At 45.0% G+C, this 25,928-nt stretch overlaps 1 protein-coding gene across 3 annotated transcripts in view; it reads left to right on the forward strand.

The window, feature by feature from the left end:
* The window catches only part of PACS1 (phosphofurin acidic cluster sorting protein 1), a 654,711-nt gene that overhangs the window by 349,106 nt on the left and 279,677 nt on the right, over window positions 1–25,928 (forward strand). For all 3 annotated transcript variants that reach the window (XM_073605164.1, XM_073605165.1, XM_073605166.1), the window contains one exon: window positions 2,458–2,564. In XM_073605164.1, coding sequence (XP_073461265.1) covers window positions 2,458–2,564 — 107 coding nt within the window. The remainder of the gene's footprint in view (window positions 1–2,457; window positions 2,565–25,928) is intronic.

Consider the following 25,928-nt stretch of genomic DNA (forward strand, 5'->3'; position numbering starts at 1 on the left):
AAAAAACTGTTAACGATCGCAGGGATCAGGCCTGACTCTGCGAACGCTGCAGTTATGCGTTTAGTGTTTTGTAAGTGACAGTGATCGATCGATACTGCACTTGGGTGGGCTGGGCTGGGCAGGGCGGAGGGGCAAAACGCAGGTGCTAGCAGGTATCTGGGCTGATCCCACTAACACTGCGTTTTTGGGAACCCTAAACTGCTGGGGACGCCAGTATAAATCTGATCTGATCGGATCAGATATTGATGCGTTCAGATACTATACCACTAAGGGAGGTGTACGGTGCGTGGGTGTTAGCGCTACTGGCACTAACCTGACGCTGCCTGGGGCTGGTGCTTGCCATTTCACCAAAACGTTACCAAAAAAACTGTTAGCGATCGCAGGGATCAGGCCTGACTCTGCGAACGCTGCAGTTATGCGTTTAGTGTTTTGTAAGTGACAGTGATCGATCGATACTGCACTTGGGTGGGCTGGGCCGAGCCGGGCGGAGGGGCAAAACGCAGGTGCTAGCAGGTATCTGGGCTGATCCCGCTAACACTGTGTTTTTGGGAACCCTAAACTGCTGGGGACGCTAGTATAGATCTGATCGGATCAGATATTGATCCGTACAGATACTATACCACTAAGGGAGGCGTATGCTGCGTGCGTGGGTGTTAGCAGTACTGGCGCTAATCTGACGCTGCCTGGGGCGACGCATATCACCGCCGGGCGATCAGGGGGCTAAATCTTTATTCGGTAATAAACGGCTGGTGCCCTGACACTATAAAAAATAAACGAACTAACCAGCGTCACCCGTAACGGTTATACAGTGATCAGTGGTGAAAGGGTTAACTAGGGGGCAATCAAGGGGTTAAAACATTTATTAGGTAGTATATGGGGGTCCCTGTCGCTATAAAACGCTGACGGCGAACCTAAATATTTACCTCACTAACTAGCGTCAGCAGCGACACTAATACAGCGATCAGAAAAATGATCGCTTAGCGACACTGGTGACGGGGGGTGATCAAGGGGTTAAAACTTTATTAGGGGGGGTTAGGGGGGTATCCTAGACCTAAAGGGGGCCTAACACTCACTGCCCTAACACTGTAACTGTCACAAACTGACACCAATACAGTAAACAGAAAAAAAAAAAAAACCTGCTTGGTGTCAGTTTGTGACAGGGGGGGGGGTGATTGGGGGGGGATCGGGGGGGGGATTGGGGTGTTTTGTGTGCCTGGCATGTTCTACTGTGTGTGTGTGTGTTGTGCACTCACATTACAGTCTTCTCTCCTCGGCCCGGAACGGAAAATACCGAGCCGAGGAGAGATGACATCATTTCCTCTGCCTCTGTGTACAATACAGAGGCAGGGAAATGATCCCATTGGCTGGGAGCGATCGCGAGGGGGGGGGCCACGAATGGATGGCCTCACCACCGATCGCCGGGGGAGATTTGCCGACCGCCGCAGGCACCGGGGGGGGTCCGATCGGACCCCCCACCCGCGGGCAGGCAAGGACGTACCTGTAAGTCCTTTTGCCTGCCCGTGCCGCTCTGTCGACGTATATAGTCGTGCGGCGGTCGGCAAGTGGTTAAAGACAAAAACCCACTTTCATAGTATTGTTAATATACATATGTTTGTCACCCTTAATAACACCTGTTAGTGATTTAATACACATTTCTTAAAGTATATATTTGTGTGTATTATTGTACAAATCTTAAAATTTGTTCCCAGAAATATTTATGATTATATTTATAAACAGTCTGGGCGCATCACCAAGCTTTCTACAAGCATTTTCTAATTCTCACGTTTCCTATCACCTTTTCTATAGTAATAATTTCTATAACAATAACAGTGTTGCCACATATGAGACTGGCCAACTAAAAGCTATTGTTAGAGACTCACTCTAAGTTAAGTCACAGTAAAGCACAGAGTAAGTACAAAATTAAGGTGGGGTCTTTACAAGACCCTTACAAAAATATTTGCCTTTTATTCATGAATGCATTTAAATGCAAGATGCATAGATGAAATATTGGGACTGCTGTTTATTTGTATATGTTGATACACACAGTGGTGGATTACGCTTATGTCATTGCCACTATTTATTTTTTATTATCCCTGTATATTTAAGTCTGTCTGACACTAGTAGGTGGAGATATGTTCACGCCTCCCTTTTATCTAGCTCTTTCCCCCATATTTTCAGTATATGTTAAGTTGAACATCTAGAACAGAGTGAGAGGAATTTACTAAAACTGGAGCAGCCAGAACCTGAAGCATCTGTACATGGCAACCAATCAGCTTCTAGTGTTCATTTTCAAAGCTTGAACTGAATAATCTGAAACTGAAAGCCAATTGGTTACTATGCACGGCTGCTCCAGACTTCTGTCTGCTCTAGTTTCGGTAAATTCTCCCCAGTATGCTTGAAATTTGTGCAACGAGTACAGAAGATTTTTCCCTGATCTTCTTCACTTTTTCATTTCAGTTTGTCTCAAGCCTGTTTCAGCAGCAGCAGAAGCCATGTGTATGTATAACATGTTCGTCAGATGTACAGTGTGCTTTGACTGCAATACTTGCTCGAATACAGAGACAGTGAGTATACTGACATTTAATGTTTTTTCTCTCTCTCGAGTCACACACAAAACCGATATCATATTTGTTTTGCTAGTAGCTGCTGCTCCGAAAAAGAGAGTGTGTACCCTGTTTACGACAGCATTCTCTAACAAAACTGCTCTCTTTGCCGTGAAATATGTTGTACCATTTATACAGTATCTCTTTTAGCTTAATTCTGCAGTATAAGACACAGGATGGATATTCATAGACACTGGGTTATAGGCTGCTACCTTCAGTTGATTGGACACTGGCAAAGCTTTGCTGGACATGCCACTTTGGTGTACCTCTAATTATATTCCACTATCTTTGACATCAGTTTCTTTGCTTCGGTGATGGGCCTCTTTTGTCTTACTAAGACATCATTCTATTATTAAATAGTTTATTATTTTTCTTTGGAATCAATCAGCTCCTCACTGTCTTCTAATACAATAGAAGCGGTGCATCTGGATTGGTGCAACCTCTGTATGACCTTGGGAGTCATACCTGGACTCCACATTGTGGAGATGGCCTTTAATGTTTCCGGCACTGGATACTTCTTTGGTGCTCACCTTGGCACTGAGTGCAACATGTGTAGTTACCTGCAGGGCTCTATACAGGTCTAGGGCCATGGTCTATCCCAATGGAACCCAGACCCTAAAGACCCATCCAGGGGAATGCCCACTGTAAACGGGCGAAGCCAGGACCACAACTGGGGACCATGGAAATGGACTGGGAACACAGGTTCACCCAGTATTGGACAGTAACTTAACTTATGATTCCTAAATAGAATTTGTTTCTACTTTATTCGCTTGCTGACCAGGGCATGAAGATGTACGTCAGCACAATGGCACGGCTGCGCAAATGGGCGTACCTATACGTCCCCTTTAAATCACGGGCTTGTGGGCATGCCCGATGTCAGCCGGTGGCCCGTGATCGTGACACGGAGAGGCAGAATGGGGAGATGCCTATGTAAACAAGACATTTCCCTGTTCTGCCTAGCAACATGACAGGGATCTACTGCTCCCAGTGATCGGGAGCAGTGATCTCAGTCATGTCCTAGTGAGCCCACCCCCCCACAGTTAGAACACAGTTAACCCCTTGATCGCCCCCTAGTGTTTAACCCCGTCCCTGCCAGTGTCATTTACACAGTAATCAGTGCATTTTTATAGCACTGATCACTGTATAAATGTCACTGGTCCCAAAATAGTGTCAAGTGTCCGATGTGTCGAGCGCAATGTCGCAGTCTTGATAAAAATCACAGATCACCGCCATTACTCATAATAAAAATAAAAAAAAAATGCCATAAATCTATCCCCTATTTTGTAGAAGCTAGAACTTTTGCGCAAACCAATCAATATACACTTATTGCGAGGTTTTTTTTTTTTTTTTTTTTTTTTACACCAAAAATTTGTAGAAGAATACATATCGGCCTAAACTGAGGTAGAAATTTTTTTTTTTTAAAATATTTTTTGGTAATATTTATTATAGCAAAAAGTAGAAAATATTGCTTTTTTCAAAATTGTCGCTTTTTTTGTTTATAGCGCAAAAAATAAAAACCGGAGAGGTGATCAAATACCACCTAAAGAAAGCTGTATTTGTGGGAAAAAAAGGACGTCAATTTTGTTTGGGTGCAACGTCGCACGACCGTGCAATTGTCAGTTAAAGCGACGCAGTGTCGTATCACAAAAAGTGCTTTGGTCAGGAAGGGGATAAATCCTTCCGGGGCTGAAGTGGTTAAAACCATGAAGAAACCAGAATCCTGTTTGAAAATAATATATAATGTTATGACATTACAGACCCATAGGCCAATATATCAGGCAGGTATGTCCAGAGTAGCAAATGGAAACCCACTGTGGCTGACAGTCAGTATAAAGTAATAAGCTTAGGGAGAATGTTCTTGGTAAATACTTTGTCCTGTATAGCATCTTTCTTTCTGGTCTTTTGCTATTCATGTTATTCATCTCTTACTTTCTTTTCAACAATTTTTATTAAAATAGTTTCAATAATAATACCATTTTCAGTAAAAAACACAGCTTACATGTCACCCTTGAAGTGTCAAAATGTATTCCATATGTAATTATACAATCTAGAATTGATTTGGATTTGGTGAATAGCTCATCTGCTTCTACTGTTTTTTTTCTAATGCAATTTTCTACCACATGGTTTACCAGATCATTCTCCTTTTGCGAATAGTAACTGATGGAAAGACAGGGTAAAACGGAGGGGTGGTGGTGTCTGTCTCTGTGAGAAGTGATCACAAAGCGAGTGTAAAAGAGGACCTATTTGATGGAGAGTGTGATGAGTTTGAAGCATTATGGGTGGAACTGTACATGGGTGTTCGGGGAGGGGGGGGGGGGACCTGAGGCTATTTCCTTTCATACAAGGAGCTATCAGTTAGCCCTGATGTATCACACATGTGTATGAGATATAACAAGTTAGTGACTAAGCAACTAGGGACACCAGTGTTCATCAGCAAAATAGTTGGTTGCCCTATCCATGAGAATGAGTAAAGCAGTAATACAAAATAAGCAAAAAGGCTAGATAAACACGAAAGTGAACATATGGAATCAGTCTTGTCAGGATTACGGATGAGCCAAGGGCACCCTAGAGTGCAGAAGCTGGCGGCATATACTGGGTGCTTCGGAGGCTGGCAGGACTTTAGCAATATATTGGTCCCACTTGTGATGAAAATGTAATGAGGTTGTTTTTGCTTTGCATCTATCTAGCAAGGCAACTTTGCGGTATATGCAGGGAAACTCAGACCGCTGCAGTGTATAAATGTGCTTTTACTATACAATAAATGCTGTACATACAAAACTATTACAATATTAGGAATACAATTCAAGACTGACAGATATACCTATAACAAGTAAAATGCCTAGCAAATATGCAGAAACTATGGTCTGTAACAACAGTATAATTACGCTTCAACGTTACCCAACTCCGGTTACTGTGTGTTCGTGATCTCCATTGATGAGCTCTCAGGCTTTTTTAAGCACTTGCTGGAGAATCTGTCAAAAGCGTCTTCAGGTATCTACTGGCTGGTTACAGACCGTCTATGGTGTTAATACATTATGGAGTCCTGTCCAGCTTATGCCTGACAAACTTTCATGTCAAATGGCCAAGCTTTTTTGACAACGGTTAAAATATTGTTTACCTTAGTTGCAAAATAACACACCCTTTGCAATTAGAGAGGCATTCTCAAATTATACCTCAAGATGGCACTCTGGTATCATACATGCCATAGGTTATATGTCAGGTTCTCAATCTATTGTTTACGACAGTTACAACAATAGACTGAACAACAGTCAACTAAAATACAACAATGGTAAGTTCCCATTGTTTGACTCGGACTCGGTGTTCCTGTTACCAAGGCGTTAGTTTGAGAAGCATCCACTCAAACACAACCTGATTTCTGTTTCTGTGACAGACTACTAAACAGATTGTTCCACACCTGCACTAAAGTCTGAGAGTAAAAACATATAATATACATACAGTGGGGACGGAAAGTATTCAGACCCCCTTAAATTTCTCACTCTTTGTTATATTGCAGCCATTTGCTAAAATCATTTAAGTTCATTTTTTTCCTCATTAATGTACACAGAGCACCCCATATTGACAGAAAAACACAGAATGTTTGACATTTTTGCAGATTTATTAAAAAAGAAAAACATGGTCCTAAGTATTTAGACCCTTTGCTCAGTATTTAGTAGAAGCACCCTTTTGATCTAACACAGCCATGAGTCTTTTTGGGAAAGATGCAACAAGTTTGTCACACCTGGATTTGGGGATCCTCTGCCATTCCTCCATGCAGTTCCTCTCCAGTTCTGTCAGGTTGGATGGTAAACGTTGGTGGACAGCCATTTTTAGGTCTCTCCAGAGATGCTGAATTGGGTTTAAGTCAGGGCTCTGGCTGGGCCATTCAAGAACAGTCACGGAATTGTTGTGAAGCCAATCCTTCGTTAATTTAGCTGTGTGCTTAGGGTCATTGTCTTGTTGGGAGGTAAACCTTCGGCCCAGTCTGAAGTCCTAAGCACTCGAGAAGGTTTTCGTCCAGAATATCCCTGTACTCGGACGCATTAATCTTTCCCTTGATTGCAACCAGTTGTCCTGTCCCTGCAGCTGAAAAACACCCCCACAGCATGATGCTGCCACCACCATGCTTCACTGTTGGGACTGTATTGGACAGGTGATGAGCAGTGCCTGGTTTTCTCCACACATAATGCTTAGAATTAAGGCCAAAAAGTTTTATCTTGGTCTCATCAGTCCAGAGAATCTTATTTCTCACCATCTTGGAGTCCTTCAGGTGTTTTTAGCAAACTCCATGCAGGCTTTCATGTGTCTTGCACTGAGGAGAGGCTTCTGTCGGGCCACTCTGCCATAAAGCCCCGACTGGTGGAGGGCTGCAGTGATGGTTGACTTTCTACAACTTTCTCCCATCTCCCGACTGCATCTCTGGAGCTTAGCCACAGTGATCTTTGGGTTCTTCTTTACCTCTCTCACCAAGGCTCTTCTCCCCCAATAGCTCAGTTTGGCCGGACGGCCAGCTCTAGGAAGGGTTCTGGTCGTCCCAAACATCTTTCATTTAAGGATATGGAGGCCACTGTGCGCTTAGGAACCTTAATTGCAGCAAAATTTTTTTGTAACCTTGGCAAGATCTGTGCCTTGCCACAATTCTGTCTCAGCTCTTCAGGCAGTTCCTTGACCTCATGATTCTCATTTGCTCTGACATGCACTGTGAGCTGCAAGGTCTTATATAGACACAGGTGTGTGGCTTTCCTAATAAAGTCCAATCAGTATAATCAAACACAGCTGGACTCAAATGAAGGTGTAGAACCATCTCAAGGATGATTAGGAGAAATGAGCACCTGAGTTAAATATATGAGTGTCACAGCAAAGGGTCTGAATACTTAGGACCATGTGATATTTCAGTTTTTCTTTTTTAATAAATCTGCAAAAATGTCAACAATTCTGTGTTTTTCTGTCAATATGGGGTGCTGTGTGTACATTAATGAGGAAAAAATGAACTTAAATGATTTTAGCAGATGGCTGCAATATAACAAAGAGTGAAAAATGTAAGGGGGTCTAAATAATTTCCATCCCCACTGTATATTTATATCAAGTGCGACACATTCCACCCTTGATTTTCTCTCAAACTCCATACAGAAAATAACTTTATTACCAATAACTCATTCTAAACCTTAATTTTCCTTGAATGTAACCCCCTCCCATATTTCTGCAACTGAGAAGGTGTTTCAGTCTTTGTCTAAAATTTAATTAGAAAGTCCATTCTAAATAAGTCCAGGCCTGCAACACATCAAAAGCTTGCTTTTCACAGCTCTAGCAGTTTTCTATTATTCTGTCCTCCATGAAGCCACTCTTTTCTGGTCTTCCTATGGATCAAATTGAAAACGGCCTGTGGAGTAGAAAACAAAGATTATCTGTTCCTTCTAATAATACATAAACAGTAGACCCTGGGCCTTCAGCTACAATCTCTCCTCTAACTGGCTTCTTGCCTGGATCTCTGGCCAACACTTTACCACCTGCCTGTATCCACTTCTTACCCTCCCAAACAACAACACTAGGGAGGAGAGGAAATATACTGACATTTCCCAGATGATCACTGCTGTTTATTTTGGAAAATTTGTTCTAGAGCCTCACTTTTCACTTTTGCTGAGAAGTATCCACTAACCCATCAGAGTCCTAACCACTGTCCTGAGCATCTGCCAATGCAAATATAATTTCAAACCTTCCTGCCAGATTCCCTTCCATTCCTAGATAGGCTTCAGATACGTCACTCTTGGTTTCTAGGTCATGGGAAGCAGTAACGTGGTACCTGTTAAGCCCTGTTCTTTCAGGAACTCTATGTAAATACTGAACTCTGCACTCCATCTGTGGAATCTGCACCCAGTCCCCACCATCCTCTTATATGGCGTGCTTTTGGCTATTGGTGTAGAATTTAACATTACTGCCTGTGTGAAGACCCGATCCTACCTCCTTAGTGTATGTGTGGGTGTAAATTTGCGTATCTGGTCCTTCAATAGCCAGTTGTATCTTTTATTCAAACCAGCTGTCTGTGGATAGACAATCTTTGAAGAGTGAGCAGTTATCACTTTGGACTTGTTTGGGACAACCAAATGCAACAACAAGTTTCGGGAGCAGTTGAAGCATTGAGACTTGCAAGGATGAACAAGCAAAAGTCCTGAATAGCTGTTCACTGCAGTGCAACAATATCTCAGTCCATTGTTTCCCTGGAAAAAAACAAGGAAGAGGGGCGCCACTGAGTATGTATCAAATTAAATTTATTATTAAAAACAATAACCACTCACATGTAGGACTGAAGTGTAGATTTCAGGTACATCTCATACACGAGAAGGAGCGGAGGACTACAGGTGGCAACAAGTCCAGATGCACTGACATCACCTCTCATGAACTGAAGATGAGCTGCAATAAGCCGATGTTGTAGTCCAAAAGCACACCAAGTACAGGAGAGCAGAGGAGCCGTCTAGGGTGGTGTGGGTTCCAGAGGAAGGTGAGGGCGTCCAAGCTGGTTCTCACATGTGTAGCGGTGTATCCCAGGGCCTCGTCCGGCGTCCGTGATGGAAGTAAAGCATGGCCGTGTGATCGGAGCCAGAACGAGGCTTGGATCGCAAAACACAGTGGCGCCGAGCTATGACGTCACTCCTGTGCGACACGTTTCCGAGATAGCTCGCTATGGATGGAGGAGATAGCGGCACTCCTTTATCAAGCATAGGGGAGTGATGCTAGACTGTGGTATTATATAGTCAATCAAATGGAACACCATAGGGACATAAAGTAAAATAAGAAAACACAAATTACATTGTTCTATGAAGCAATAAATTATACATAGACTAATCATAACAATAAAGAAAAAAAACGGGTATTACTATGTGCATAATTGGAAAAATAACCAAAAGAAGCATTGGCCCTGGGAGTGAATATTTGTAAATGTCAAATGAGCGATGTTGGATGAGAAGGCTCATGTAAAGTATACAGAGGTTTTTAATGGAAATTTTTATTAAAAATGTATATTATGGTTATGGAAAAAACATCCCTTGGGAGTGGGTGGATGTGAGTAGTGGTATAATAGTATGATCTAAAAAATAAAATAATAAAATAAAAATAAAAAGGGAATATAATGTATTAAATATATTAATTAAATCTGAACTCAAGAGGTACTTGGACTATAAAGGTAGATGTCGAATAGACATGTTAAATGAAAAGGCTCATATAGAGTATACCTATATTTATAGTAAGATGTTCCTGTTAAGCTAGAACATCCATATCTAGGAAATAGGTTAATATTAGTAGTAGTTTAATAATAATAATAAAACCACACATGATATTAATATCTAAAAGTGAACATAAATTATAATGGAAAAGTGGCATATTCTAAGGGACAAAATATAAATATATGATCCAAAAGTAAAATAAAATAAATATATATGCATAAACACACGCACATCTGTATAGAGATAATATAAAAAAATGTCTGATCTGTAAAAAACTTATAAAACAGTAGAAATTTCTATACTCTCGTTGAGGCCACCAGGCGAAAGAACATCGAGAGTATAGATCCCAAAAGTCTCCCTGGCACAAAGCTTTTTAAAACGTTCTGCTGCAGTGAAACATTCGGGAATTTGTTCAATAACCCACACACGGAGACCCGTGGTGGATTTTTTATCAAATTCTGCATAATGTCGCGGGACACTGTGCATGTCCTTCCCGCCCTCTATAAGTCGGCGGTGTTGTCCGAATCGCTGTCTCAAAGGGCAGATCGTTCGGCCCACATAGATAAGACCGCAGGGGCAGGTAAGGGCATACACCACAAAATTAGAGGAGCAATTATAAAATTGGTCCAACTGATAAGTTTTGCCCTTACAATAAAACGATTTCTGTCCATGTGTGATATAGGGACAAGTTTTACACAGTGCCTTTTTGCATTGAAACATGCCAACTAAAGGTATTAAAGTGATAGGATGGTCTGTAGAATGACTAGATAATGAGGTAGGTAGTTTACTAGGAGCGATTTTGTTTTTTAAATTTGGGGCTTTGCGATATGTGACTCTGGGTTTGGTAGGAAGAATGGTATTCAAAAGAGGGTCCTGTAGTAGAATATCCCAATGTTTACTCATTATTTTTTCACTGCAGCAGAACGTTTTAAAAAGCTTTGTGCCAGGGAGACTTTTTGGATCTATACTCTCGATGTTCTTTTGCCTGGTGGCCTCAACGAGAGTATAGAAATTTCTACTGTTTTATAAGTTTTTTACAGATCAGACATTTTTTTATATTATCTCTATACAGATGTGCGTGTGTTCATGCATATATATTTATTTTATTTTACTTTTGGATCATATATTTATATTTTGTCCCTTAGAATATGCCACTTTTCCATTATAATTTATGTTTACTTTTAGATATTAATATCATGTGTGGTTTTATTATTATTATTAAACTACTACTAATATTAACCTATTTCCTAGATATGGATGTTCTAGCTTAACAGGAACATCTTACTATAAATATAGGTATACTCTATATGAGCCTTTTCATTTAACATGTCTATTCGACATCTACCTTTATAGTCCAAGTACCTCTTGAGTTCAGATTTAATTAATATATTTAATACATTATATTCCCTTTTTATTTTTATTTTATTATTTTATCTTTTAGATCATACTATTATACCACTACTCACATCCACCCACTCCCAAGAGCTATCTCGGAAACGTGTCGCACAGGAGTGACGTCATAGCTCGGCGCCACCGTGTTTTGCGATCCAAGCCTCGTTCTGGCTCCGATCACACGGCCGTGCTTTACTTCCATCACGGACGCCGGACGAGACCCTGGGATACACCGCTACACATGTGAGAACCAGCTTGGATGCCCTCACCTTCCTTCCTCTGGAACCCACACCACCCTAGACGGCTCCTCTGCTCTCCTGTACTTGGTGTGCTTTTGGACTACAACATCGGCTTATTGCAGCTCATCTTCAGTTCATGAGAGGTGATGTCAGTGTATCTGGACTTGTTGCCACCTGTAGTCCTCCCCTCCTTCTCGTGTATGAGATGTACCTGAAATCTACACTTCAGTCCTACATGTGAGTGGTTATTGTTTTTAATAATAAATTTAATTTGATACATACTCAGTGGCGCCCCTCTTCCTTGTTTTTCTCTAGTACATTGGACCTGGCTTTTTGGTTCTTTCTGGCGGCTGCCTTGAATGACTCTTTGCTCCACCCATATATATGCCATATATATGTTTGTATGGATCCTGCCCCTGTGTACATAGGCAATGGTATATAAGGTATTTTGTATTGCGCCTTCTTTTACTTGTCTCATTGTTTCCCTTTGGGACCTTTGGGGACCTGTGAATAAATCTGCCAAATCTCTGCAGGCTTCTAACCCCTCTTAATCAATCCAGTGGAGTACTTTTGCAATGGCCATTGTCACACTTCTCATACTGTACAGTTCCCTATTACACTCTTTATTATGTCAATGGGTATAGGCAATCCTCTCTGCTGTGCCCATTCATATGTTGCTTTCTGCCCCAAATGTCCAGATTGCTTGTGGGCGCAGTTGGCCAAGTTCATCAAGACAGGATTAATTGGCACAACTGCGTTCACCTTGGCAATTTTATCTGCCACTGTTATAGTTCTCAAAGTCTGGGACCAGGGGCCTATGTGCATCAACATGTCCCACTTTTGAGGTTCGGGAGTGAGCTTCCTTCCAGATGTAGTCCCAGTCTTCCTTGCCTCCCCACACTACCTTTAAATGAATCATCCATTTATAGGACTTTCACTTGGGAATCCAAGTTGTCATTCCTTTAAAGACCGCCCAGCTGTCAGTGTAGATAGTGACATGGGAAAAAGGGTCCTCCTGAAGAGTCATCACTACAGCTTTCAACTCTGCATATTGACTGGACCCTCCAATTCTGGTCTTCTGTAGGACTGTGTCTGTACTCGAGTTGTAGGCTGCTGCTGTCCATTTATGCCCAGACGATGTGACTATGGCCGAACCATCAATGAACCGTGCAGACTCCTTCAGGTCTTCTGACAGAGACTCAAAGGGTGAAGCCCCCTGAATGGAGGATAACTGCAACACAGGAATTCTTCTGGCTGGGTGCTTTTAAAAGTGACAAGCATTGCCAACTGTTTTGAAATGTCTGACATCCCCAGTTGCGATAGCCCCTGTATCTTGAAGGTACTTCTATTTCATCAGTGTCTGGTTCCCAATCCCTGATGCTGTAAAATGGCTTCTTCAGCAGCAAGGAGTGCGGTCTGCTGCTCTGAACCCCATGAGAACTCATTATTTTTCCTGGTGACATTGTATATAGGCCTCAGGATCAGTCCAAGATGTGGGATGAACGATCTCCAGAATCCCACAACTCCAATGAACTGCTGTGCCACCTTTTTGGTAGCAAGGGGCAACAGTGCCTGGATAGTTTGCACAACTGACTGGAATTTTCTTTTGTGTCCCAGTCCACATCATCCCCAGGAATTTCACCTCTGTGGCAGGTCTTTGGCCTTTGTCTCTGTTTATAGCTCACCCTCTGTTCTCCATGTGCTGTAACAGCAGGTGCAGTGCTTCAGTTACATCTTCTTTTGCCCTAGAGATCATGATGTCATCAATGTAGTGAAAAACAGCGGCTTTCAAATTCAAGGTACTTAAATCTCAGGCAATCAGTCCCTGACATATCGTTGGAGAATGAAGGTAGCCTTGCCGAAGGGCAGTGAAGGTGTACTGGTGGTAATCCCACACCAAAGCAAACTGGTCTTGACACTCTGGGTCTGTCAAAATTTGAAAAGGTGGCATTAGCCAGGTCAATCACAGCATGATAATCTCCTGCCTCTTTAGCAATTTTCTCAACAATTGAGATCATATCCGGTACAGCTGACTTGAATGGAGATGCCACTTTTAGAACTCTGTAATCCGCAGTGATTCTATTTGTCCCATCAGGTTTCTTTATTGGGAACACCAGAGACAAGAAAGGACTTTATAGCAGGTCTAAGGATCCCTACTCAACAGTTCTTGAATAGTCTCCCCAATTTCTTTGTGGCCTCCAGGAAGTCTGTACGGCTTGAGACAGGCTGGCTTGACTAGTGAAGGAATGTAGACAGAAGTCCATTTCGCATAACCTCTGACCTCAGCCATCATCGCCCTAATGAGATAACGCTTTATCAGAATACCTGAATGTACCCCTTTCAGTATGAATTGACTGACCTTGAAGTACATTCATCCCAAGAATATTTTTGGGTAGCTCTGATAACAAAACATTTGTCCAAAATCCTGGTCCCTTGCCAGTAGCCAATTTAACCCGTGTCCTAACGTCCTAACTGCTGGTGTTTGCCCTCCCAAACCTACATAAATCACTTCTTTGTGATGGAAAGGCTTTCCTTCCAAAAATGTAACTTCAGCTCCATTATCAACTAAAGCAATCAGATGTGTAGGAGAAGACTCCCCCCCTCCATGCAGTGACCGGTGTATATGGGTGCCGGTCTCCTGCTGTCAATGTCCTCACTTCTATTATAGGAGACCCACCTTCCCGCTATAAAGGATAAGGAACTTCCCAGACCACCAACGCTACCCAGGTGCTATCTAATAGATCCAGATATTCAAAATGGGTGCTTGCATCCCAAGAAATGTGGTTTAGAGAGATAACTGACCCAATGGGTTTAAAAGAGGTAACAAAAACATACCAAGCATAGCGTTGACTTCTTTCTTCCACATGTGTACCACCAATAAGTGGACTGCGTTACTGGAGATGCACAAGACACTTACCTGCGGACAATGGAGTGAAGAGACACCCTAGAGAGTACACTAGCTGGATAGGTCATGCAACATGTCTGCTGCATAAGGCTGCAAAAGACAGTGTAAGCGATCCCCAGCAAGGCTGTAAGAAGAAAGCAAACAAGACAGAGTTGAACAACAATGATCAAAGCTGGCATCGGGCTAAGAGTGAGGGAATAGCAAAAGAAAAAGGCAAATTAGTGAATAATGGGCAGAAGAAGGTCCAGCGGCGAGAGGTAGCTTGCATAGTTATCAACGAGGCTTATTGCGACTATAGTTATTGGAGTAGTGAAGCCTCCTTGGAGGGTCTTTCCTCGTGCTACGTTGATTCTTGGGACCAGGTGGGTGAGGAGAAACAGAATAGCAATATTGGCTTGTAGGCATGGCGGGGGGTGTCGGCTCCGAGCGGGACGCTGTGGCTGTGCTAGAGCCGCTGCCCACAATGAATTGGTCCATCCCAAGTCTCCTGGGGTGTCAGAGTGAGACTGAAGGGGCTCGTGAGCGTCCGCAGGCTTCAGAAAGCAGCTTTATAAGCTGCTGGTACCAGAGCCACCAGTCCTTGCTCCTATCACGTGAGGAGCCAGAACCTGAAGTTTTGAGGATAAGCTTTTGAAATCCTTTTAACCATTTCAAATCTCTAGAACTGGTTTCTTTCAATATCTCTAGAACTAGTTTCTTTCAATATCTCTAAGTTTCGATTATGCTATACATGCTCAACAGAAGCTAAGTTGCCTTAGATTATATACACTGACAGAGTTGTTTAGCGTGCTTAATGCTTCTTCTAAAAGGGATAACGTTTAAATGGGAACAACGCGTGGATCCTATAACTGAAGATCAATGGGAATGTATTCTGTGTAACGTCCCTAATTTAGCTTTATTTACCTCTAGTAGGATGACACAGTTAAATATATTACATAGAACATATAGGACACATAAGTGGTTACATAAAATTTGATTTAGAGATTCCCCTCTTTGTCCTAGATGCCCTCGAGACCCAGGCTATCTGATCCACATGTTGTGGCGGTGTGCGATATTGTCAAGAAATAGTGGATATGATAAACATTGTATACAATATTCAAATTCCCTATGTCCCGCTCAGCTGTGTTTTGAGGGAGTTTTTTGGAGTTAATGGAGTAAAATCAGGATTTCTCAAACTAACATTAAGCATTTTTCACTGCCGGCTCAGGTTTTAAAATTTTTTTTAAGCAGAGGTGTCAGTCTGGTGCTGTTTAAACTCGCAAGTGAAGGGCAAACTACTGTGTGCTGTGCGGGCTACCCACTCGCATCCTAAGAACCAGCAGTATAGTCAGTGTCATCTGGTGCTCCAAATGGAGGAGTAATCCTTAGGGGTATAGTCTGGGGCTTTAATAGCTGGATGGTGATGTATCCATAGGTTGGGTGGTTGGAAAAGAAAGAGGTTATTAAGGGTTAAAAAGGAAGGCAGCCGTCCTTCAGAGTGTGTCCAGAACTGTGCTAGACATGTAAGGAAAAAACAGGGAAGGGGAGGCGCCAAACTGAGTGTAGTATTAAAATAATGACTTTAAAACACTTACAAGATCATAAAAGATGCATGCAAGTAAAGTGCAGTCCTGGCTTTCCTCTTGGCTCTGTGGGTCCCACCGCTGTTCCAGGTAGCTGGAAATGATTGCGCAGCTGGCTGGAATGGATCACAGTGTTTCTCCAGGAACCAGGAAGCTTCACACTGACCAGCGTGGACCGTGGAACAGGCAGTGATGTCACCGGCGTCTTATTGGACCAAGGCAGGGCTGGAATCTTGTCAATCAGGGCTGCAGTGGTGAAGGCTATGCCCACAGAGCTGGCTGCTCCTTCTATTGGCCTGCTGCTGCATGAGGTGCCTCCGTCATCCGCTCTCTTCTCTGTCCTCTCTCCCCCTCCCTGCCTGTCAGCTCTGTCCGCTCCTAGATCCCACCCTCCTGCTGTAAAAATAAGTTTTTGTTCTATAGTTCCCTCTTTTAGATAACATTAAACTCCCCAGTGTATGTGATTTGTAAAAATATGCTGCCTAATGCATTATTTCTGAGCGGCGCTCATGTGACTGCCTGCTGGTCTCCTCCTCCCTGCTGATGTCAGCAGGGGATAACCAGCCCCTCCCCCTGCAGCTATCAGATCAAGAGAGGAGACCAGCGGCAATCATGTGAGCGGCGCTCGAAAATAGGGTATTAGGCAGCATTTTTTTAAAAATCACATACACTAGGGAGCTTACTGTCATCTAACAGAGGGAACTATAGAACAAAAAAGTTGGCATAACAACTACTTTAGATTACTCTGAATACTGGGTATTAATCGTTTCCTGTTTTTGGCAAGGAAGTTAGTGGCTAGGAAGTGGCTCTCACCAGCCCCTCCAACACTGGATGATTAGATTAACCACCCTGGCAGTATGATTATGTCATATTTTTGCGTCTCAAATCGGTACATTGTTTTGCATAGAAATGTGACATTTTATATTTTAGGCCTGTACTTCTTCGTAATAACACACTTAAATCTGTCCAAACAGGAGTCTAGTAGACATCCTGGGTATGATAAAGTTTGAAACACTAAATCATAAATTATAATATAATAAATTATAAAACATAATAATATAATAATAAAATTTCTCCACGATTCACTATCGGTCAATTCTGCAAGTGTTCTAATTTACTATCACTGTTTTCTAGCTGGTCTCAAACCGCTTTTGATGTAAAGGGACACTTTTTGGTTGCCATGGACAATCTCAAGTTTCCAGGCAGAAAGAACAGTATATGTAATATAAAAGTGCATGCAGGGCACTGGACAAAGCACTAGGGACAAATGAGGTGAAATGATTTCATATAGTAATGTAATCTGTAAGATTACAGTGTACTGTGTTATTTTTTTGTACTTTTTGAATTTGCCACCGGGCTCCACTCCCATGCGTCACGACGTTCACACGGAACGGAGCCCAGCACACAGAGGCATCAGGCAGAGGACACAGCCCGCAGACAAAGTGGGGGGACATTGCAGGATCCTGGTAAGTAACCTGCACCAGAATCCTGAGATGCAGTCCTGAGTGTGGCTCGGGGTTACCGCTAATGGTACTGAAATTTTAACCCCGAGCCACATTCGGGAATACACCCAGGGAGGTTAATGTCTCTCTTTGGGGAAAAATGTATCAAAAAAGGATGCCCCAATCAATTTGAAAATCTAGTTTGCATGGCTAGAAGCGCCTCAAGTGACCCTACTGGAAGGTATCTGAGATAGCTCACTATGGTGATACAGTATATCCACATATCTACTTCCTATGTTATTTTTGAGTGATGAATAAATACCTAAATACACAGTAGAACTAAATACCACCACAGTAGAACTTTATAATTAGCTAGAGGTCTAAGTATTGTAATCCTACTCTGTGATCTGTCTCTAGGTCTTTTTCCCATGATAGCTTATATGAAAGCTTATGTGACATGTTAAACAATTTATATAACAGTGATACACCACCTGTTAAGGACCCCACCGATAACATCCGATTTTATTGACAGTTCCTACCATTATGTCATCTTTCTTTTAAAGTTGTAAGAAAATGAGTAATCTGACATAAATTGAATGATTCCAACTGGGACATTTGCAATTGAAGAAAGTAAGGTGTGTCTGATAACTCTGCGAACATAGAAGTGCCCAATGCGGAATAATCCCTTATTTATCCACCATTAAAATAGTAGAGGCTGCATTCCAGGTGGGAACTCGGGGTTGGTAACTTAATAGGGCTATTGGTGTATGATGGGGGAGGAGAGGATATATTTTGCATGAAGAATCCCACAATCGTATGTGATAGTGCAGGGCATATTACCTGACAATTCTAAACCACTTGCCTACAGGGCACTTGCACCCCCTTCCTGCCCAGGCCATTTCTCTTTCGTTCATTAACGGACACAGCTCCATTTTCTTGACCGTAGGGTTATATCTTCCTCCTTTCAGGAGAGACTAGGCAGAACATGCATTGCATGTGAAAAAAACAGAACTATACAGTTCCGCCCACTGAGCGGTCCCTCTGATATAACCCCTCAGCCTTCCTCCTGCAGCTCAGTTTTTTTTTTGCCTAGCAGAGGAGAAGGACCTAGGCTCCCTATCTGGACCATTGGTCCTGGGGGTTTTTTCCGGATTTTGCCTTTTTGCGCAAGATTTTAAGATCCTGTGATCTTCTATCAATAGCCGGCTGAGTGACAGGCTGGATAAATATAGATCCTTGTAGTCTCCCCAGCCTGGCCACCGAGCGTGTGCAGGCCCTACCTACGCGCTGGGTTGGCAACGACATGCCCCTCAGGCTCCAAGGCGGCCGGTGAGCTCCAAGCTCCGGGGCACACATATGACCGGACTACGGATGTCTTTGTCACAGTGTGCCATGGCCCGCAGCCACTCTGTACTGCTCGGGTGTGAGTCTGTGATGGGATGTCCCCAGCTCGTCTGGAGGGTAAGTACAACTCTTCCAGTCTCGGCAGGACTGAGCAGCTGGGCATTCCCTGGGAGGTCGATTAGGGGGTCCCTCTTCTCCCTTTCTTCTCTCCCTGTCCCTGCTTTTCCTTCCCCTCCCATGGGGGATGCTGCAGACTAGCGGTGTTTGTACCTAGGCAGGGGTCCTCCGGGGGGCTCTTATCCCTAATGGGGGGGCTGTGCTGGCTGTCTGTGTCCCTGATTCTGTGTTTCTGGGTGTCTGTTGGCTTTTTTATCTAGGTACATCTCTGAGTACAGTTGTGATGTCGGCCATTTTCTGTTAGCCCTGTGAAAAACGTGGGTGACGGCTATTTTCCCGGAGCTCGGGGACCATTTTCCCTGTGTTTTTGTCCTATGTACAGGACACCCGGTGGCCATTTTCTTGTAGCCTGGTGTGCTTTTTCTCCACACAACTCTATTCCCTGGGCTCAGAACAGTGCAGTTTTCATTCCAGGACACCTGTGCATTCTCACAGGATACAGCCAGCAGCAGCAGCATGGCACAGCTCTCGGTCAGGGTGGTGAGTCCTGTGGTGGGAACCCCTCAGTCTGTAGCAGCTAGGAGGGTGGGACTATACACCTTGTCCTAAGTCCCCCAAGGGTGGCAGACAGGAAGGGTCAGCATGGCGTCAGAACCTGATATTTCTTCCCCAGATCTCCCTGCAATTGCAACCGGCTCACCTGTAAATAGTGCGGTGCCTTTGGATGCTTTGTCGGCAGTCCTTGAATCGTTTGTTGCCAGGGTGGAGATGGCGTGCGGGCGCAAGGGGGGGTAAGAAACGGCCCCTGCCCCCCCGTCCTCCGGGGAGAGCTCTGATTCGGATTCGGGCCCCGCAGTGACTGGGGGCCCCTGTTCTGATGTGTCAGAGGACGCTGACCAGGACCGATCAGACAGTGATGATGATTCCGTGTCTGGGTCCGCGCAGGAAAAAGCGCTAGTTGGAGCACTTATCACCGCTGTACGTGATACCCTGAAAATACAGGATGCGGCAGGATCCTCTGCCGAGGTGGCGGTCCCTTTTGGGTCCCGTAAGCCAGCCTGTACACCTAAGGTGTTTTCGTATCTGACTTACTTTCATAAGTTCATATACAAGGAATGGGGTAGCCCACAACAGACCTTTTCGGTCCCAAAATGAATGGCGGTGCGTTACCCCTTTGAGGAGAGCCTTCTTAAGAAATGGTCGGCTCCCCTGGTCGTGGACCCCCCAGTGTCCAGGTTAAACAAAGTAACCACGGTCCAGGTAGAAGGGACTCCTGCATTTAAGGATCCTACCGACAGGAGGGCCGAGGCAGTGGCCTGATCCATCTTTACGGTAGCGGGGTTAGCGCTACGACCGGTACTGGCCATGGCATTAGTGTCGCAGACCCTTACTGAATGGACGAAACTATTGCACCGTGAATTGGAGAAACAGCAGTCTCCTCCTGTCTGCATGGAACTAGCAGACCAATTGGTGCAAGGCCTTAAGTATGTCTGTGATGAGGCCCTGGATTCACACTTCCTTTGCTCTCCAGAGCATCAGTATCAGCAGTGGTGCTGCGGCGCCTGATATGGCTGAAATGCTAGTCTGCGGACCAGGCATCTAAAAAAGCTCTGACGGATTTGCCTTTCCTTGGTGAACGGCTTTTTGGAGCCTCGCTAGATGACATTATTAAGAATGTCACGGGTGGGAAGAGCACTTTGCTCCCACAGTCCAGGAAGGGTAAGGAGCCACGCTGCAGGCAAGGGTTTCTTTTCCGCTCAAGAGGTTTTCTCATCCACCCGGGACCTCAGGTAAACGTTCCCTGTCTGACAGGGCGACTACTGAAGGACAGAAGCGTCCCTGGCCTCGCAAGCCCAGCAAGCCGGCGAGCAAAAGTGCTACTGCATGAAGGTTTGCCCCTGCCCAACACATGGGTGGGGGGTTGCCTTTGGGAGTTTGCAGTTCGGTGGGCCTCTCGGCTATCCGACAAATGGGTCTGCGAACTGATTTCATCGGGCTACAAGATGAGGTTTCTCGGCCACCAAACAGATTTTCTCCCTCCAGCATACCCTCACTCCCGGCTCGCCGGGAGGCCCTGTTTGGGGCAGTAAGGGACCCACCCGCTCAGCCGCGGGGTGATAGTGCCTGTTCCAGAAACGGAAAGGTTTCAGGGATTTTATTCCAATCTGTTTGTAGTCCCCAAAAAGGAAGGGGTACGTCCAATCCTTGACCTAAAAGCCCTCAATTGCTTTGTGAAAGTACAGAGGTTCAGAATGGAATCAGTTCGCTCCGTAGTTGCTGCACTCCATCAGAGGGACTCTCTGGCGTCTCTGGATATCCAGGACGCGTACCTGCACATACCCATATGCCTCAGGCATCAGAGGTTTCTGCGATTTGCAGTAGGGGAAGACCACTACCAGTTTGTGGCTCTCCCTTTTGGTCTGGCTTCAGCACCCCCAATCCCTTACCAAGGTATTGGCTCCAATTTTGGCGTTGTTGCGACAACATGGGATCGCAATCGTGGGTTACCTAGACGATCTCCTTCTGAGAGCAGCTTCCACCTCAGAATTAAGGGAGGATGTGGCGATCATCATGCATACTCTACAAGAGTTTGGGTGGGTGTTGAACCTCAAGAAGTCAGTGCTTGTGCCAACTCAACGTCTGGAATACCTAGGCTTTCTGCTGGACTCCGTGGAAGGGAGAGTGTTTCTCCCTTCAGACAAGCTGCAGACTCTCAGGACCGCGGTGAAGCGGTTGAGGAGCCGCAGGTGGTCGCCGCTGCGTTTCTGCAGTCGAGTTCTGGGCCTTATGGTGGCATCCTTCGAGGCGGTACGGTACGCCCAATTTCACACCAGTCTTGCAGAGGGAGATATTGTCGAAATGGGACAAATCTCCGTTATCCCTGGATCGACAGATTCGGATGAGCCAGTTAGTCAGGGACTATCTTCTCTGGTGGCTGAGATCTCTGGCCTTTCGGTCCTGGAAATCGGTCCTACCACTGCATTGGACGGTGATCACGACGGACGCCAGCCTGACCGGCTGGGGTGGAGTATTGGGAGTACAATCGACACAGGGCCTCTGGTCATGGGAGGAATCCCAGTTCAATGTGCTCGAGCTTCGAGCGATCAGGCTATGCCTCTCCACATGGTCGATGAGACTACAAGGACGTCTGATCAGGATCTAGTCAGGCAACGCCACGGCGGTGGCATATGTCAACCATCAAGGAGGAACGAGAAGCTCGGCTGCAGCACGGGAGGTCGCTCACATCCTTCGGTGGGCAGAGCGACATGTACCGGCCCAGTCGGCTATATACATCCCGGGAGTAGAAAACAGGCAGGCGGACTATCTAAGTCATCACATGTTGGACCCAGGAGAATGGGCTCTGCATCCGGAGGTGTTCAGGCTTCTTTGCCTGCGGTGGGGCACACCAGATGTGGACCTTCTGGCCTCTCGGCTCAATCAAAAGGTGTGGAGGTTCGTGTCCAGGACAAAAGATCCTTGGGTGGACGCATCAGACGTGTTAGTGGCTCCATGGGAGCAGTACCGGCTGATTTTCACCTTTCCTCCGCTCAAACTGTTACCACGTCTGCTCCGCAGAGTGGAGGCCGAGGGGATCCCAGTCATACTGATTGCCCCAGATTGGCCTTGGCATCCTTGGTACGCCGACCTGATAAGCCTGGCGGCGGATACTCCTTGGCAGTTGCCGGTGTGGGAGGACCTCCTATCACAAGGCCCGATACTTTATCCTGCTTTACCGTGGCTGTTGAAAGCCAGGTGCTAAGGAACCAAGGTCTGTCGGACTCTGTCATTTCCACTATGCTGAGGGCAAGGAAATCTTCTTCCCGGAAGATATATCATCGTACATGGAAGGCTTATATCTCCATGTGTGAGGAGATGGGGTGGCGCCCACATACTTATTCGGTGGCTAGAGTCCTGCTGTTCTTACAGCGAGGAGTGGACCAGAAGTTGGCCGTGAGCACCGTTAAGGGACAGATTTCAGCTTTGGCTGTGTTTTTCCAACGACCCCTGGCATCTCACTCGTTAAGCACTTTTGTACAAGGGTTCGGCATGTAGTTCCTCCGGTGCGTCCACCTCTACCTCCGTGGGATCTGAACCTGGTGCTGTCGGCGCTTCAGAAACCGCCGTTTGAGAACATCAGGGAAATTCCCTTGTTGACCCTGTCTCAGAAAGTGGTCTTCTTAGTGGCTATTACATCTGCCAGGAGGGTTTCAGAGCTGGCGGCCTTGTCTTGCAAGTCGCCCTATCTGCTTATCCACAGGGATAAGGTGGTGTTGCGTCCGCAACCTTCTTTTTTGCCGAAGGTGGTTTCAGCCTCCCACCTCAATGAAGACATTGTTACCATCTCTGTGTCCTAAGCCGACACATCCTAAAGAGGTGGCCCTCCATTCCCTGGACGTGGTCCCGGCTCTAAGAGTATATCTGTCTGCCACGGCTCCCTTCCGGAAGTTAGATTCACTGTTTTTCAGTGGCTGGTCCGAAAAAAGGGCTAGCGGTCTCGTCGACTACCATTTCCAGGTGGATCAGACAGATCGTGGTCCAGGCTTACGCCTTGAAGGGGCAGGTGCCCCCCTTTCCTGTCACAGCCTATTCCACTAGGGCAATTGAGACTTCTTGGGCTTTCCGACATCAAGCGTCAGTTTCTCAAGTGTGTAAGGCGGCGACTTGGTTGTCCATTCACACCTTTACCAAGTTCTACAAGGTTGATGTAAGCGCATCTTAGGATGCTTGCTTTGGCCGCAAAGTTCTGCAGGCGACCGTGTAATGTTGCAATTTACATTCTTTTCTTTTGTTGGACAAAGTTCATGTTGTTGTCCATGCAGTTTGATGCATTTGTCGCCCGCAGATTCTACTGCGGTTGATTCAGAAGGTAACTCCTCCGTTTGGGGAGCACTTCTGGTTGTGGGTGAAGTTCTGTTTTGCTGTTCCCACCCCTCGTTATGACACTGCTTGGGGACGTCCCTACGGTCAAAAGAATGGAGCTGTGTCCATCAATGAACGAAAGAGAAAATAGGATTTTTGTACTCACCGTAAAATCCTTTTCTCTGGAGTTCATTGACAGACACAGCACCCACCCCTCCTTTTAATTATGTTATACTGCTTGTTGACGTACTGAGCTGCAGGAGGCAGGCTTGAGGGGTTATATCAGAGGGACCGACCCCTGGGCGGAACTGTATAGTTCTGTTTTTTTCACATGCAATGCATGTTCTGCCTAGTCTCTCCTGAAAGGAGGAAGATATAACCCTACGGTCAAGAGAATGGAGCTGTGTCCATCAATGAACTCCAGAGAAAAGGATTTTACGGTGAGTACAAAAATCCTATTTTTTCAGCTTTCAGCGCTGTTGCATTTTGAATGACAATTGCGCGGTCATGCTACACTGTACCCAAACTATTTTTTCTATCATTTTCTTCACACAATATAGCTTTTCTTTTGGTGGTATTTAATCACTGCTGGGTTTTTTATTTTTTACTAAAGACCAAAAATTTTGAAAAAAGTCTTTTTTTTTACTTAGTTTCTGTCAGTAAATTTTGTAACTAAGTAATTTTTCTCCTTCACTGATGTGAGCTGATGAGGCGGCACTGATGGGCACTTATAGGCTGAACTGGTGGGCATTGATGAGGTGGCACTAATTAGGTGGCACTGATGAGGCACTAATATGCCACACTGGTGGGCACTGATAGGCAGCACTGGTGGGCACTGATAGGCGGTACTGATGGGTGACACTGATGGGTAATGATGGGTGGCACTGATAGCCAGCACTGACTGGCATCACTAATGGGCACTGATTGGTGGCACTGGTGGGCACTGATTGCTGGCACTGGTGGGCACTGATTGCTGACATTGTTGGCACTTTATTGTAATCAGGGCACTGATGATCAGTGCCCTGATTACATGTGTAGATGTCCCCCTGCATTGAGATGCCGCTGATCGTCTCTCCTCGCCACACACTGTCAGTGTGAGGTGAGGAGCGCCGATTACCGCCGGCTGTGATTGGACACAGCCGATCACATGGTTAAAGAGCCGTTGACACGGCTCTTTACAGGGATCGGGTCGCGCCATGTCCTAGCAAAATGGCGCGGACACTATCGCCGAGCTACGCGCCAATGCGGCTGTTCTGGGACGCCGCCATATGAGTCGCACCGCCCCGCCGTCACTTTGATGGTGGGCGGGTGGCAACTAGTTAGGGGGTGTCCACAACATAGTTACTGATATAGTTACATAGTTAATCTGGTTGGAAAAAGTCACAAGTCCATCCAGTTCAACCTACAGGGGAATAAAAAAAACAACCAACACGCACAAATAGAAATCCTCCTTATACCCTATCCAATACCACAGCTGATCCAGAGGAAGGCAAAAAAAAAACCCCAATAAAGCAAAATACAATTTCCTCTAGCAGGGGAAAAAATCCTCCCTGATTTCCCAATAGGCAATTGGATATTCCATGGATCAACTTTACCTTTAAATATTAGTATCATGACCATAAATATTGGCACTCCTGTATTTCTGTCAGATAATGCACCACTTCGCCCAGAAAATTGTTGCAATTACAAATGTTTAGGCATTCTCAGGTTTTTTTCTTTTGTATTGGTATGACACAAAGGTGGAGAAACAAAAAGCCAAATCTTGACACATTCCACGCAAAGCTCCAAAATGGACTGGACAAAATTGCCACCCTCAATTTAATATATAGTTGCACACCCCTTGGGAAAAAGAACTGAAATCAATCGCTTCCTGTAACCATCAATGAGCTTCTTATACCTCTCTACTGGAATTTTGGACCACTCTTTTGCCAACTGCTCCAGGTCTCTCAGATTGGAAGGCTTCCTTTTACCAACTGCTATTTTGAGATCTCTCCACAGGTGCTCTATGGGATTTAGATCTGGACTCATTGCTGGCCAGTTCAGTACTCTCCAGCGCTTTTTCTTAAACCATTTCTGGGTACTTTTTGACGTGTGCTTTTGGTCATTGCCCTGCTGCAAGATCCATGAGCTCAAGAGACCCAACTTTCTTGAACTGGGCTCCACATTGCACCCCAGAATTCTTTGATAGTCTTCAGATTTCATAATGCCATGCACACAGTCAAGACATCCAGTGCCTGAAACAGCAAAGCA

This window comes from Aquarana catesbeiana, linkage group LG11 (assembly GCF_042186555.1).
Source record: "Aquarana catesbeiana isolate 2022-GZ linkage group LG11, ASM4218655v1, whole genome shotgun sequence".
Taxonomy (NCBI): domain Eukaryota; kingdom Metazoa; phylum Chordata; class Amphibia; order Anura; family Ranidae; genus Aquarana; species Aquarana catesbeiana.